The 16,324-nt window shown below is 38.5% G+C and overlaps 1 protein-coding gene across 1 annotated transcript in view; it reads left to right on the forward strand.

Moving 5' to 3' along the window:
* PREX2 (phosphatidylinositol-3,4,5-trisphosphate dependent Rac exchange factor 2) overlaps positions 1-16,324 on the forward strand; it is a 118,014-nt gene that overhangs the window by 20,874 nt on the left and 80,816 nt on the right. Inside the window, exons 2-9 of the mRNA XM_053468318.1 lie at positions 14-85; positions 725-847; positions 4,059-4,163; positions 4,818-4,919; positions 7,120-7,281; positions 13,191-13,324; positions 14,932-15,035; positions 16,088-16,237. Of these exons, the coding sequence (XP_053324293.1) occupies positions 14-85; positions 725-847; positions 4,059-4,163; positions 4,818-4,919; positions 7,120-7,281; positions 13,191-13,324; positions 14,932-15,035; positions 16,088-16,237 (952 nt within the window). The remainder of the gene's footprint in view (positions 1-13; positions 86-724; positions 848-4,058; positions 4,164-4,817; positions 4,920-7,119; positions 7,282-13,190; positions 13,325-14,931; positions 15,036-16,087; positions 16,238-16,324) is intronic.

The following is a 16,324-nucleotide window of genomic DNA, read 5'->3' on the forward strand; positions in this document are numbered from 1 at the left end:
TTTTTTCTCTTAGGCGTTTCTTCATCGAATGATGCAGTATGCTGCTTCCAAAGATGATAAAAGTGTCACAGAGGACACAGTTAAGGTGAGTCTCGAAACAGATGATGGTTGTTTTCTCCTTTGGATATAAGCGCTGCTGTATATTTCCAGCTGGCCAATAAACAATATGTGGAAAACGTGGAAGAAGTCGGGGCAGTGGTGTTAATTAACAAATTAGACCAGCTTGATGGCTTGCTAAAATTATAGTTACTTTTTAGAAGCTTCAATTAGTAAATTAGTAATAAAATACCGACACAATTCTGTAATTCAAATTTATGATCAAGTGGTGGCAGTTTCCTCTTGAAACACATATTACGCTGAAAAACTATTAATGCTGCTCTAAGAAAGGCAAAACAGTCAACTTCAAGAGAAGTCCGCTAATGACGTTGTTTCATACAGTTTGTGTAGTATACTGGTTTTATTTTCAGTGTGCACATGTACATATATGTGGTGGAAACCACATTGTAACTTTAGGACATTGTTCTAGGTAGGCTAATTCAGATTAGATGTCTCTTTGTAGACATGAATTGTTGGTTACTCTTGATCTGTATTATTTTCTTTTAAGGAGTTCTCAGGTGTCATAGACTTTAAACTTCAAACTATTTTACAAATTGCATTCTCCAAATGCATACAGTATATAGACATGTGATATCATAATGCAATTCTGCTATCTTTTTTTTTGTAGACATTATTTTCTAATATTGAAGACATACTTGCAGTGCATAAGGACTTTTTGGCTCTTATTGAAGAATCTTTGCAGCCAGAGCCCAATGCCCACCAGGAGGTTGGAACCTGTTTCCTGGAATTTGTAAGTTTTTTTCTCTGTGTTTTAGTGGAGGAGAGTTAGAGGTGATGGGTACAGAGGGTTGAGAGTGTCAGCAAAGCAGCGACATGTTAGACGTGGCTAGAGGGTGGCCAGAACAGGCAAGCACACAGTCGTCGCATATAAAGTCTATGGGGACAGTTAAAGAGTTCCCAAAACCTCTGCATACCTTTAAAGCATAAGGTTTGGAAAAAAATGTCTGACATTACTGTTCCCTGTCGTCTGCCAGTCTCAGAGGTCTTCTTTTGGTATGTAGAGTGTATCTGTGTGAAACACTCAGTAGAGCAACATAGCTCTGTCCTCTTTGGCTTGATTGCCCATTAGCATGCTTAGCGGGCTATCTTACCATTGTGCAGGACAAATCAACCATGAACCCTGCCTCTAGCCGAATAAGAAATGCATGTGCAGTACACAAAATAAATGAGAGGTGTTTCATATTTTTGTCCCATTTACAACTAAGAGACATTACTGAATCATGGTTTTTTCTCACCTAGTGTCTGGGTAAAAGAATCCCATTTAAATTTAACACCTACAAGTGTGTTAAATGATATACGGCATTTTTATTAGTTATTTATGCTACTTGCAGAACCATTGATTAAAACATCTAAGATTTGATGTGCTATGATAAGTTTGTCTAAGGTCATGGTATATTCTGCGTCATGCTCTTGAACCTGCGTGTTTTTCAAGACTGTGGATGCCTGTTATTCTTCATTAGCACAGCGCTGCGGAATCTGATATAAAACAATAAATAATAATAATTAGTTATATTATCCAGTGAGAATTTAGATTTCCCATCATGCAATTGGGTGAAGATGATGCTGGCAGGTTTTTGGAGTGCCAAAAGATGGATTTAATGCGCCCCCAAAATATCAGAAACAGCCAAAAACAGAATGAACAGACTACACCTTAATGTTTATTAAATATAGTAATTTGAGGTTTGGACCGAATGCATAATGGACCTTAATAAAAAAAAACTTAGAGGTATCTAATGTGAAATCTGCAAACAAAAGGAGAGTCACTCCGGCTAATATCTCCTCCTTTATGTTTACTTGGTGCTGGTATCTCTTTGGCTTCCAGTTTTTATTTTTTTGTCCTTGATTACTTTGCTAGTATAGCAATATGGCTCCATATAATTTCCTCCACCATTGGATGAACAAGCTGTGAACCCATGGAAAGAATAATTGCTGTGTCTTTGGTCTGGCAAACACTCCAGTTCTGATTTGCAGTGTGAATTCACTAATTACTTGTTCTGGATAGATTTCCATGTTTCATGAAGACAAGAGGCACATTTCCTTTTACAGGAAAAATGCAAAATAATGTCTGTTGGGTCTGGCACTGGAGGCTCACCAGTTGCTTTCAGTGTCCTGCCAAATAACGACCGCTCCACAAAGCTCAGCGTATAGCAGGTGGGCAAAGGTAGCATGCTTTCAACATCATTCAACTAGCAATCGAAAAGACAATTCACTCCTAAAGAGGGAAATATTACAGTCTTATAATATTCCTCCATCTGTTCTCTGTGATATACCGTATTTATCGGCGTATAACACGCGCTGGTGTATAACACGCACCCCCATTTTAACAAGGAAATTTGAGTAAGCAAAAATAAATTTAAACTTGGAAGCTATGAACTTAATGTTGGAATAATGTTTATAACATTATAACATTTATTATAATGTAATAAAAGAAATAAAGAATAAAGAAAAAGCACAAAAAACACACACACACAGTAAGACACACGCAGACACACACACACTGAGACACACACACACACTAAGACACACACACACACTAAGACACACACACACACTCAGACACACACACACACACACTAAGCCACACACACACATGAAGACACACACACTCAGACACACATGCAGCCAGACACACACTTAGACACACACACACAAACACACTCAGAGACACACACACACACACTCAGAGACACACAAACACACTCAGACATACACACACACTCAGACAGACACACACATTAAAATTATATATTACTCCCTACCGTTTGGGAGATCTGGTATGGGTCCTCTTTATCTTCCAGCATTTTACTTTTTGTGCTGATGCCGGGGCCGGAGTGACGTCATCACCCGGCTCCCGGCATCAGAGAGGGCGTGCGAGAGAGCTGTGCAGGGGAAGATTGTGCAGCTCTAGGATTTATCGGCGTATAACACGCAGGTAGGGTTTCAACTTCATATTTTAGTTAAAAAAAGTGCGTGTTATACGCTGATAAATACGGTATATTGTTTTAATACATAGTATGTGATGCCTTCCACAGTAAGGATGGTAAAGATATAGAATCCACTACCTATGTGGCAATCACAAGTACCATCAAGGGCATACTATTTATAGTATTTTAAAGGTTGTTGATGCAGATATTATTCTGACTACCCATGGATTTATTAATTATTTTTTTTCTCCTTTTGAACAAAATGAGAACAATTTTAAATTTTTTTTTTTGCTTTCATCTGGATCAAAGGAATTAGGGATATATTGTAAAAGTAAACAAATGTAGTAAAATAAATGTTACCCTCTGCAATATACAGTAAATAAGAAAAAAACAAATTACCAGAAAATAAATAATTAAAAAGACTATGGTATGATGAGAGTTGTAGTCCGCTAATACCTAGTACCTGCAAAAAGTTTTCCCCAAATCCTATATTATACACTAAAAAATGAATATAAGATTAAAACAGTCAATATATACTTATAATAAAAACCTATTCTATATGTACACCATGGGGGTGGTACCCCCACCTTTTTTTCTCTGGGTCTGCATTACTCGTATGTTAACTATTCTCTGCCCTGCCATTAAGTTGCTGTATTTGATGGGCAAGAAGAAGGCAGAGAATCTAAGAACATGAAATTAATTCGATAATGCTATCCTTGCCATGGGCTGCCACTGATATCAAATTACAGACCAATTACATTGTTTAACAAACAAAACGCACAAGCTATGGGTAACTTCAAAAGATAAATTTACTTACGCCTGACTGCGTAAGATTTTAATAAAGGTACTTGGTCATTTACACATTTTATTGGTTTTTTATTAACTTATGGATATGAAGGTGCAGATGGGAAAAGGTAGGGAAAGTTGGTTAACGCAGTGGTTAAATACAGCAAATAAATGATGAAGTCTAAATGATGGTAATATTTTTTTAAGCATACTGTATATTTATACCCGCAGAAGGATCGCTTTGCAATTTATGATGAGTACTGCAGGAACCATGAAAAAGCTCAGAAACTACTGCTCGAGCTTAACAAAATCAGAACAGTGAGGACGTTTTTACTGGTAAGAAATGATGCTTCTGTAACATATTTTGCTGAATTATGGATTGAGTCAGTCACTGGAAGATTACATTTCTTTTTATAGTGGATACATACAGTATTCTTGGGTTTGTGCCATATTCACCGTGCTTTATGCTTTTTCACATCATGTGGATGTAGAAGCGGCTGGCACGGCACATGCTGCAGAGCTAGAGATGTGAAACTTGATTACCGAGGGCTGTAACCGCGCTAAACTGGATTTTTGGATTTCTTTCGTTAATTAACCCATTGACTGACTGATCAACATAACAGCAGTTTGCTGAAATTTGGTGCTTTCAGCCTTTATGCAGTTCATGGCACTCATGATGCTGACCAAAAAAAGCGTATATCAGTGACAACATTCTAAATCGAAAATGACACTGTCTCGTGAGTCAATGGGGTTCATGTATGACGATCAATTCTGGCTCAACATGGTAAAAGCGGTACGGTTACATAGCAACCAGTTTATTTATGGTTCCGATTGCATCACAAATTGCATGTACAGGGTGAAACTATGAACTTAAACTATGAAAAGTATTAAAATAACATATTTAACATGTAAATAGTTTATATTTCTAAAGCCGTATGGTGTAAATGCTTATGTTATCGTGTCTCGAAGCTGGATTTGTTTGTTTCGTAGAACTGCATGTTACTGGGTGGGAGGAAGAACACAGATGTTCCGCTGGAAAGCTATCTGGTTGCACCAATACAGAGAATTTGCAAGTACCCACTTCTCCTGCGAGTAAGTATGCGCTGGTTGCTAGGGGATTTTATTAGAGGTTTAAAACATGCTTTTAAATGTATTTAAATCTCTTTCATACAATCACTTCCCTTTCCTTGGTCTCCCTTTAAAAGGGATTCTATTATGGAGACCAAATTTGGCACAAAGGACACAGTATCTTGCAGCACACATGGTGTAAGTTCCTAGCAGGAACAGTAGATACATTATGTTTTTTCATACATGCAAAATATGTGCCATATATTTATAACATTAAGCCCTTTATAAAGCTTTTAGTAGGTTGGAAGCTTGGTATTGTAACGGCAATACAGAATCGGCTGGCGCTATTTAAGTTGCATAGCAATAAAAGCAGGTCTGCCCAAATAGACAAACCAGGTTTTTATAATAACGTAGTACATGACTTACTGAAGTACAAAGTAAATTAAGCGCATAATTTCTTTGTCATAAAAACCCAATGCATCTGATCCACTCCAGAAGTAAAGCACTAGGCAATTGGTGTCCATAGTTACATAGCACATAAGGTTGAAAAAAGACCTAGGTCCATCAAGTTCAACCCTTCTAACTAACCTTCCTACTCTTGATCCAAAAGAAGGCAAAAAAAACCCTAATTAAGCTACTTAGAATTCTGCCATTAGGCAGAAAAATTCTTTCTTGACTCCAAAAGGCAATTGGATTTCTCCTTGGATCAAGAAGCTCGAAAATATTAATTCTATTTATATCCCTGTATGTCATACATTTCTAAAAAAAATATCCAGACCCCTTTTGAAGGCATCTAATGTATTGGATAACACCACCTCCCTTGGCAGTGAATTCCATACCTTTATTGTCCTCACTGGCTCTCCTTCATCTGTTGAAGCTCTGCAAGTGGCTACCTGCTTAGGATTCTATACACATACTATCTAGTTACAGTAACTGTTGTCTACATTTCTCCACTGCTTATTAGTTTGTGCAGCTATATAAGAATGCAGCTGCTATCGCCAATAATGGTGGCAGAAATAAATATTGTAACAAAGTAACAGTGTAGGTCTGAAAGTGAAGAAATCAATATAACGCATGTTTTTTTAATTCATTGTAATATGAAAGCAGATCTGGATCTTGTGGCTACAATAGGTTTATAAAATGTAGTATTCAGAACATTTCATAAGATTATGTGTATTTTCATTTAATAACTTGTAGGTAATATCAGTGGCTGATTAAAAAAGAATAAAAAGAGAAAGTATGCTATGCATAATTCATTTTTATTATCTCATCACTTTTAAAATTTGGCACGACCACGCTCAAAAGATAATATTTAACATTCTTAACATGCAGAAAATGTGAAATGTATCCATTCAGGGGCAATAAGTTTAATAATGGAAAGCGTTTTGGTGGGGTGTTTTGTAGCTAAATGAAGAAACTCCCAAGCCTCTTAGGAAAACAGAATTAGACATTTCCAAAACTTCAAAAACTATTGTGCTTCAGATAAACAGGCCAAAATACTATAGATATCATTAGATATGGAACCAAGTTGTGAACGGTTCTGAGACAAAATGTTTTGCCGTCCTTGTTTTGTTTTTTCTTAGCCATGGTGGCTTAGTGGGAAGGCACAGCCCTTTGGGATCCTTTAGGTGGCATTATATTTATGATGAACTGTAAATGAGAATTAGGGCCATCAAGAAAAGAAGATCTAAGCCATTACATGGATCCCAATAATTCTGATCAAGAATGGCAGGTAGAAATAAAAAAGATCTGGTCACTGTTGCATCCCGTAAAACTTCTTCAGGACGGAGTTGTTTTTGTTATAAATGACAACCAACATCCCTCGTGCATAGAATAATTACATGAAGGAGCAGGGAAGAGTTATGGATGCAGCCGCCTGCACCACCTAAGAATTCCAATGCATGTCATGCAAACCAGAAAGCAGATAAGCTAAAAAGACTAACGACCAAGACTCAAAAAAATGAAACCTCTAAGTAATTATTATTTTTTGATTTATATACTGCTGTCATATTCCACAGCACTGTACAATGCACCTTCATGTGTAAATGTAGTCACTGTCTTGTGTATAGTCAGCCAGTTTGTGGCAACAATGTTCTTCCCTGTGTACCATTCACCCAAATGACCCATGTCAACATGCTTTGATTGAAAAGCATTTTATTCCATAATTTTTAAAATGTTCTATGCTTTTTCTAATCTCATGCTAACTTCCACAATGTCTTAATAGGAGCTACTGAAGAGGACTCCAAGGAAGCACGGCGACCATGCCCATGTAGTGGAAGCTCTGCAAGCCATGAAAGCTGTGTGTTCCAACATTAACGAGGCTAAGAGGCAGATGGAGAAATTAGAAGTCCTCGAGGAATGGCAGAGCCACATAGAAGGCTGGGAGGTATCGTGTCACCAAGCTCACAATGTCCTTGTATCCATGATATATTTTCCTATGTTATGTGCTGACACATACAGCACTTAGGGTGTTATTAGAGGAATCATTTTTCCACAGTAACGGATGCTTTAGTAGTGTAAGAAAGTAAACAAAACGAGCTGCTCCGAGTGTTCGTACGTGCAAAGTAACAGAGAGAATGGAAATAAGTCATTACATTTCTTGTACTAACTGTGACTTTGTCCATATTATGTATAAGCGATTTCCTGCTGGATATAAAGGGGAAGTCAAGCAGAGCAAGGTGGCTGTATGCAGTTTTATTTCAGCTGATGTGACATTTCAGTTCTTTTAACTTTTTATAGAATGCATTTCTATGGTATTACTTTAGTTGAATATGTTTTTTTTTTAACTTTGGTATATATTTATTTCTAAAGTGCCTTCCTCATCGCCGTCATGCAAATTATTGATTCAGAAAATGTTTCTTCCCTTTACGTATCCTGCTCTCTTGATTTACACATCAGACACTATGAAGCTTTGTTCTGCAGGACGTCATGTTTCATTCTCTTCTTCCCAGTCTATGAAAATAATTAGCATTTTCTTTAAAAAAAAAAAAATCACTTCTTGTTCCTTATTCAAGCAGTAAGTACAACCATTGATAAAGAAAAAGCAACATACATACCATACAAAGCAGTAAAATAGGATAGAATAACAATTTTAATTTTATGATACCAAGTACCAACATCTTTTTTTGATGAAATACTATTTTTCCAGATAGAGTAAGTGATGCCTGGCAATGTAATTAGCACAGGGTCGCTTCACCTGGTTATCATCTATCATCTACAATTTACATTTAAAAAATAAGGTGTTCAAGAGACATCATTTTCCAGCTAAATCCTACCTGTCCTATGCCCCCATCATAACACAATACTCACAGTTTCGATTGATATTCTCTATTTCTACATATTCCACATGCTACATGCCATGTATCATTAGCCTACTGGATGGTGCGTGTCAGCAGTAGAACATAATACTAAACAGCTTCCGGAAGATAGATACTTAAAGAAATATGAACTTGATACCTGTTGATTGCCTCTAACACAAGAATAAAATATGGGGGTCGTATTCAGATCCCTCCATCTTTTAATTAAAACTTAGTGCTTTAACATTTGTTTTAGGATAATGTTGTTCCCACACAGGCTTTCCTAGGTGGGAGTTGCTCGGTTTATCACACATTTTCTCATATCGGTCCATTGAGAGGTCCCCTTATCCTCATAATATCATAAACGAACAATGTGATCTGCTCACTGATCTCCATTTACCCATACAATGAGAACTATGGCTGCCCAGGCTTTATGAATGGGATAATTCGGATTAGATCAATTGTCCCCATATTCTCATGTTCATCAAGGCCCCCAATAGTGCAGGCCCTCTTGCCAGCATAAGTAATTCAATTAATCACCCATTAATCATTCCAGGGAAATCTGTGTTTAGCCTGAATCAGGGTTACTTTTTGTGTTCAGCCATGTTATGTTCTGTTATGAACACGCAAGTCTATTTGTCTCACAATTCCCTCTTCCCTTATTTTATATATATTATGTATGTTAACATCTTAAAAATACCGCTGTGTAAAGAGATTTATACCATGTATGCTTTGGTTTTACTGTTGCTCAAAAATCCCAGCACGTATTATTTTAAATAAGTCAATATGGTCAAGTCCGCATATCCTGTCTTCAGTAACTTGGAATGCATTTATTTCATCGCTGCTATAAATAAAAGGAAATGGGGGAGTCTTACATATAATCTTTAAATACACTCAAATAATATTCTTGAGCAATATTTCTGCATCAACCCAGACGTCTGCTGAATCTGGAAAACAGAATGAAAACGTACAGGGACACCAACCAACTGTCCTAAACCAATGCCTTAATACCACTAATACTATGTAATCCTTCATCATAACATGGGGCTACAATATGAACAGATAAAGCAGCTGCTTAGGGCCCCCATTGGTATATAGGGCCCCATCAGAAAGTAGAAGACAGGGGCCTTTATGAGCCAGATACATTTCTCTTAATGTATAACATTTAAAAAGCATTGCTTCAGATATGTAGATTATGTTAAAAATGCTTCTTTCCTACATCGTTTCATCTTGGACCCAACGGTTACCTGGGACATATTTTGTCACTTTTACATTCCTTAGCTGATGACATCACAGAACTTTTCCTGGGTGGCCTTTAAAAACATTCTAATTTGCAAGCTACCGTGTTTCCCCGAAAGTAAGACAGTGTCTTACTTTCTTTTTATCCCTAAAAGCCCCACTATGTCTTACTTTCGGGGTATGTCTTATATTGGGAAAAAATTGAGAGTGATGGGAGTTATGATGTACTTTTAGAGCATAATTAGATCATGAAAAAGACATTGGAAATGGTACAGCATAACACCCATCACTCTCACACACTTACCAATCAACACACCTACCAATCCACACGTATACCAATCCACACACATATACACCAATCCACACGTATACACAAATCCACACACATATACACTAATCCACACACATATACCAATCCACACACATATACACCAATCCACACACATATACACCAATCCACACACACATACACCAATCCACACACACATATACACCAATCCACTCTCACTTAATGCTTTCCTACCTTTCCTTTCTTCTTTCAGCTTCTTTTCCTCCTCTTCGCTCCTCTTCTTCAGTTCTGTCTTCTTCCTGGTTCAGAGGGCACGGACAGCGGTGGGCGCGGCTTCAGTGTTGTGCGCCGGGATCTGACAAGAAACCCCGGCGCACAACAGCTGTTGCCGTGCAGATCACAAGGGAGCGGTATCGGAGGTCATTAACAGACCTCCGGCTCCCTTGAGTGATTTTAAGCCGGGTTGAACCCGGCTTAAAATCACTCAAGGGAGCCGGAGGTCTGTTAAAGACCTCCGATACCGCTCCCTTGCGAGCCTGCTCCTCCAGCGGCGGACATTACTGTCCGTCTCTGGAGGGGTGCCGGGTGCCGCAGGTTGGCACCCCCTGGAGTGTGGCGCCCTGTGCGGTCGCACACCCCAAAGGTCGGCCCTGCTCTAAGGGGCCGGCCTTAGGGGTCTGCGGCCGCACAGGGTTTAAATAAAAACATCGGGGGTTTTTTTCAACTTTATTTAACATCCTCCATGTTAAATAAAGTTAAAAAAAACTTTATTTAACATGGAGGATGTTAAATAAAGTTAAAAAAAAACCCCGATGTTTTAATTTAAATCCTGTGCGGCCGCAGACACGTAAGGCCGGCCTTGGTGGGGACTTCCCGGCCCCTTAGAGTGGCGGACCCGGCAAATCCCCCGTGTTTCCCCGAAAGTAAGACATATGTCTTACTTTCGGGGTACGGCTTATATTAGCCGACCCCTCTGAAACCCCCGATACGTCTTACAATCGGGGGTGTCTTACTATCGGGGAAACACGGTATGCGTGTGAGATTAAGTTAAACCCACAGCATTTACATGTGGAAGCATCCAGTGGGAGGTTTCTGAAACACTTTGATTTATACATCAAGAGCATGTTAAGCATTTGTACAGGAAATAAATAACCCAATTCATCCTGAATGACCAAGATAATGTGGCAAACATTTGGATTTCCATTAACTCTGTGTATCAAATTATATACAGAACTGTTTAATATTGTGCAACATGTTTTTTGTGTGCATTGGAACATCTGATGAGTAAAACCCAGTCCTAATGTTAACCGCATATGAGAAGATATGACCACACCTACATTTCATGTGCCCCAACTGTTGTACCGACACACAAAGAATGTGACGGCAGATACAAGCCATCGAGTCTGCCCATTTCCCCCCGATGTAAAGACTCAGCCCTTATTCAGTCTCTGGTCTTGTCTTAGATTCAGGATAGCTTTATGTCTCTCCCATGTATGTTTAAATTCCCTCATTGTATTACATTTTAATAATACGAAAGAACAGAGAAAATAAAAACAACACAGCAAAACGAAAAAAGGAGATAACTTGCGGTAATGTCAGATATGTAGCCAGAGGAGTAACAAGGAGAGGCTCCAGTCTCACCTTAAACGTTGGCAATGTATGACATGCTTCTCATGTTGTAAAAACTGATATTGGAGCACATATGTTACGAGAAGTACTCGCTCATGTTCATTCAATCAGTGTATAACCATACAGTGTTCAGGGAGGTGGGTCCACTTCTCCGACTTTATCAGAAAATAATTCACAAAACACAACAAATGGGGTGTAGTAGAACACACAATGGAAGCAGGCCTCACAAACAGATGGCAAAGAGCCTAATCCATTATATTGTCCATTTTTCTTTTACTATTTTTTTTTATTTAAATAGTGCCTTTAAGTCTGAGAATAAACGTATTCTGAAGACAGGTCTGTAACAAAAAGGGTCGGGCATAATACTTTAAGACGCAACCTTTCATGAAACCTAACAAACGTTAGGTTGTTCCCCATAAAACAAAGTATAGTACCACTGTTGGCTTCATTAAATAAACATCTGGTTTTCAGCTGAACCTTAGGAATACAGATACAAAGCGATTTCCTACCAGAAGGAAACATTTAACAGAAGGCTTGGCTTTGTAAAGAATAATAATAAAAAAGGTATTTTTAGAATCAGTTGAGATCAAAGCGTGGCTTAAATTCCCATGCCATACAAAGTGTATAGGCTCTATGTGTATAGGAAGACTGATGTAGGTAATAACTCACTGCCCAGCAAACACAGCGTACGTCTTCATTCTTTTCTAAATAAAAGGAATTCTTGGTGAACGCTTTCACCAGTTTCATGCCAGCATGGCTGCCCGCGGAACCGCATAGCGTGGATTGAACAGAAACCTATGATCTGAGCATTCAATTTAGAATTATTACATCAAAATATCATCATCAATAACTCCCCTTTTTTTTTTAGATTGCATATACAGTGTCTACATCAGTGCTTTAATGATGTCAGTTGCTATTATTTGTTATTTTATATAGTGCCATCATATTCCATAGCGCTGTAGAACGGGTAGACAGGGCATGACAAGTAGCATATAATAATACGACTTAGAGAAATAGCAGGTGAGGAGGGCCCTGCTCAAAGAAGCTTACAATCTAAAGGGAGATAGGGTGTATTACACAAGAGGTCAAAGTGCCACACTAGTATAAGTATTATCAGAAGACAGGAGAGGGACTGGGAAGTGTAGGCTAAGGAATATGGGAGGAAAATTGTTAAAGTGTAAGGTTGTAGGTGTCCTTAAACATGTGGGTGTTGTTTTTTTTGAAGGACTGAAGGCAGCAGTAAAAATGGATAGGCCGGGGGAGGGTATCCATCCCCCAATGTAATGTTCCAATGTAATGTTATCCAATGTAATGTTATCAATGTAATGTTAATGTAATGTAATGTTAAGTAACTGTATTGGGCTTCTCTAGGCCTAGTCCTAGTTAGGATGCTGGATGACACTGTAACAAGAGCAAATGGAATGTTGGGGGAAACTTTTTAGTTTATTGGCATACCTGGGAACGCTCTGGCTTGACCTGGAGTTTCTGGGTGAAGTCCTGATTCTCTAGGACACTTTCCTCTTGCTACGGGCAGGGGTGCATTACTTCTCATGCTCATTACTCCACCCACTTCTCCTATCACCATCCATTTTAAGGCTATTTGGGGCTAGCCCCTCTATTTCTAGCCGTGAGTCAATACAGGCTAGCCCTGCCTGTCACAAAGCTCGTCATACTTCCACACAACGTCATTGCCCCAGAAGAGGGAGAGCTCGGGTAACCTACCCTGGGAAGCTCCCAAGTATGCTGATTAGCCTATAATATCACTGGTTGCAATAGCAAAACATAAATGTTCTTCATTCTCGGACTAGTTGACATGTTTGTCTATTCTTTTTTCTTTGTTAGGGATCCAGCGTAACAGATACATGCACTGAAATGCTCATGCACGGGGTCCTGTTAAAAATTTCATCAGGAAATATTCAGGAGCGGATATTTTTTCTCTTTGATAACCTCTTGGTGTATTGCAAAAGAAAGCACAGGTATGTTGTATTAGTTGTTTTTTTCTTCCTCATTGTACTGGTTTTGTGATGTAAAAGTCTGAGTGAAGTGGTTATTACAAGTTAATTGGGAAAACGCTGGTTGCTGGCTTTGGCATGGATTCAGTTACTTGTGTGGGTGACTCTATACACCAATACTAAATGTATCAAGTTATTAAATCAAAACCATAAGCTCTCTTAATGCCACAGCCCTTTGGCTAATGAAGTCAGAGTCAAATTCCCATCTCAGCTGTCTGGTCGGGGGGCGGGGGGGGGGGGGGTAACATTTAGCCACAACATCTTGTGGCATTGAAAAAAATGGAGAAGAAAATAGGACCTGGATATCTGTTATTGGATATCTGACAATGACAAAGAAACTCTCATTACTCTTTTCTTTTTGACTGTTCTGAGTCAGGCAGATATGGGAGTCATATTGAGCAGACAGTGTTTTTGCAGGTCAGCTTTGAAGACAGTACTTGAGCCAATGTTCCGATATTGAAACACTGGGACATACCCCAGACCGCTTAAATATATTTGCTCTGAGTCTCATGGTTTTGCCCCAGTCTCATGGGGAACGGCCAGAATCACATCGCCTGTAGCTGATTCTTTTATATTTTGCTTTGATTTAATTACTTCAGATCCAATATTTTTTCTTTTCTCGTTGGTACCTTATAGTAGACATTTTTGTTAAATACAGACTATTGAATTAACAATATATTTACTTCCTGACAAATTATGGTTTTAATAAGGGTCATTATTAGAAACATTCCTTTGCCACCATTAGTGAGTTGCTACAATAGTATGTTTGTGATGGATCGTAAAAGGTTTAACGGTTTTTTAAAAAGTCTCAGCATGAATTTACTTATAAAGACACCCAAGGTATGTGTCTGTACTGCGGGGAGAAATCAAACCAAATGTACATTATGTATTTAGATCAGCGCATTAAAATGCAGGCTGGGTACGGCTCTTGGATTCTTCAGCTAAGATTTTCTGGTCGGTGTAACATTTTCTATTTGTGATATCTTTAGATCTCGTGTTAAGGAAGTTGAATGGAAGTTTCCTAGAGTTATGTAAATTGTTTGAATTGTGTATTTCGCCCCCTGCTTCTCTTTAGATAAATAATCTTGTGCATTCTTACATTTCCTTAGGGAAACAAGGGATATTGATAACAACAGGACTTGCTGACAATAGTTTTTAGACAGTATAGAAGGCTGTAACTCTGATTTACATGTAACCAAGAAGATGGGAAATCTCCATGAAAAGTGTTACTTAGCTTGTCACTGAAAGGAGACAGTTGGATGGGGACAGGTTTCCTGAACATTCAGGAAACCAACCATAGTTGAGTTATGGGGTATGGGCATTATATTAATTAAGCCGTGACCACATTGTCATAAGATTGTTCCATTGATTGCCACATCTTTCTATCCAAGAGCTTGCTGGAATCGGATCTGATGGCATTTTTTCAAAACTTTAGTTAATTGCATATAAATTTCAAGAAAAATGTCTTATATTGTTTTGTAACCTGCAAGTAAGATCTTTTATGGTGCTCATGGATAGATAAAGATGTATACAATATTTCCACTGAATGTACATTTTGTATGAATTTTAAGGCGTTTGAAGAATAGCAAAGGATCCACAGATGGACACCGCTATCTGTTCCGTGGTAGAATCAACACTGAAGTGATGGAAGTTGAAAATGTTGATGATGGAACAGGTTGGTAAAACTATACTGAATGTCTGTTACTTAGCCTTCTGAGTGCCTGGGTTTACCTACTGTATTCTAGGACCACCATGAGTCCTAAATGGCAGATGTAGCCTGATGTATATTTGCCATTGCCAAGCCAAACTGGGTGCTGCACCATGATTGCCAAGAAGGATACGTGCTTAAAATTGTTCACAGTCATAGGCTGCACTTCCATTAAGTATTTCTCACTCTATATCTGTCATGTTCGTAAAAGGCCTTGGTTGTCACCTGTAAAGTAAATGTGGCAGATGCTGTAACTTCCTTACAAGTTGCGGTTGCACAATAGGAGAGACGGAGTTGTGCATTTAGCTCCCTGGAAACATCCAAACATCTGCCTGGGAACTGTGGGATAGCATTGAAAGGGAATATTTAGTCATCTGCTTCCTGGTGGACTAAATAATACATTCTTGGGTCTGTTGCTATTTCCCACCCTATTCATACAATGCTTATCTTGCTTCTTCCTTGTGTAACTATTTCAGTGCCGGAGGACTGTGCAAATTATAGCTTTTCTGATGCTGAAAAAGCTACATTTCCATTAGCTCTTATATGCCATATGATCTAATTTTATCCATTCCTACATGTGTGTGTAGCACGTGGTTTAAAATAAAGGGGCAACACCAGCTCATCCTTACTCATTCAATTTCCATGTTTCATGCTATTTCAGCCCTAGACTCTTCTCTTTTTATGCAATGCCATACCTCCCAAGGATCATGTTAAAGCCAAACAGTCCCAATGGGGGCCACAAGCAGCTCTATAATCTTCGCGAATCTACGTGAATATGTAAAAGAGTCAGTATAATCCATGTTTTGAGGATTATGAGAGCTGCAGACCACACTGAAATTGTGGACCAATTCAAAATCATACACATGGTATAATGCAATCTATATCTTGTTTCCATGATGTATTGCTTTCTACTAAAGTCTTCATTTCTCTTCTGAGATATTACCTCTCTTCCCATGTTTCCTTCTGGGCAGATTATTGTCACGTCATTTATTATTCTCTGATTTCTGTCACCCACTTAGCTGATTTCCACAGCAGTGGAAACATTGTGAACAATGGATGGAAGATACATAACACAGCAAAAAACAAGTGGTTTGTCTGCATGGCCAAGACACCTGAGGAGAAGCAGCAGTGGCTGGAAGCTATCTTAACAGAACGAGAGAGGAGGAAAAGTAAGTTTATCACTGACTGTTACCCACCTTGTAGAATAGGCTGAAAAATAATAGTATGGAAAATGCAACTTGTGTGCCAGAGATGAA

The sequence above is a fragment of the Spea bombifrons genome, chromosome 5 (genome assembly GCF_027358695.1).
Source record: "Spea bombifrons isolate aSpeBom1 chromosome 5, aSpeBom1.2.pri, whole genome shotgun sequence".
NCBI classification, from domain to species: domain Eukaryota; kingdom Metazoa; phylum Chordata; class Amphibia; order Anura; family Pelobatidae; genus Spea; species Spea bombifrons.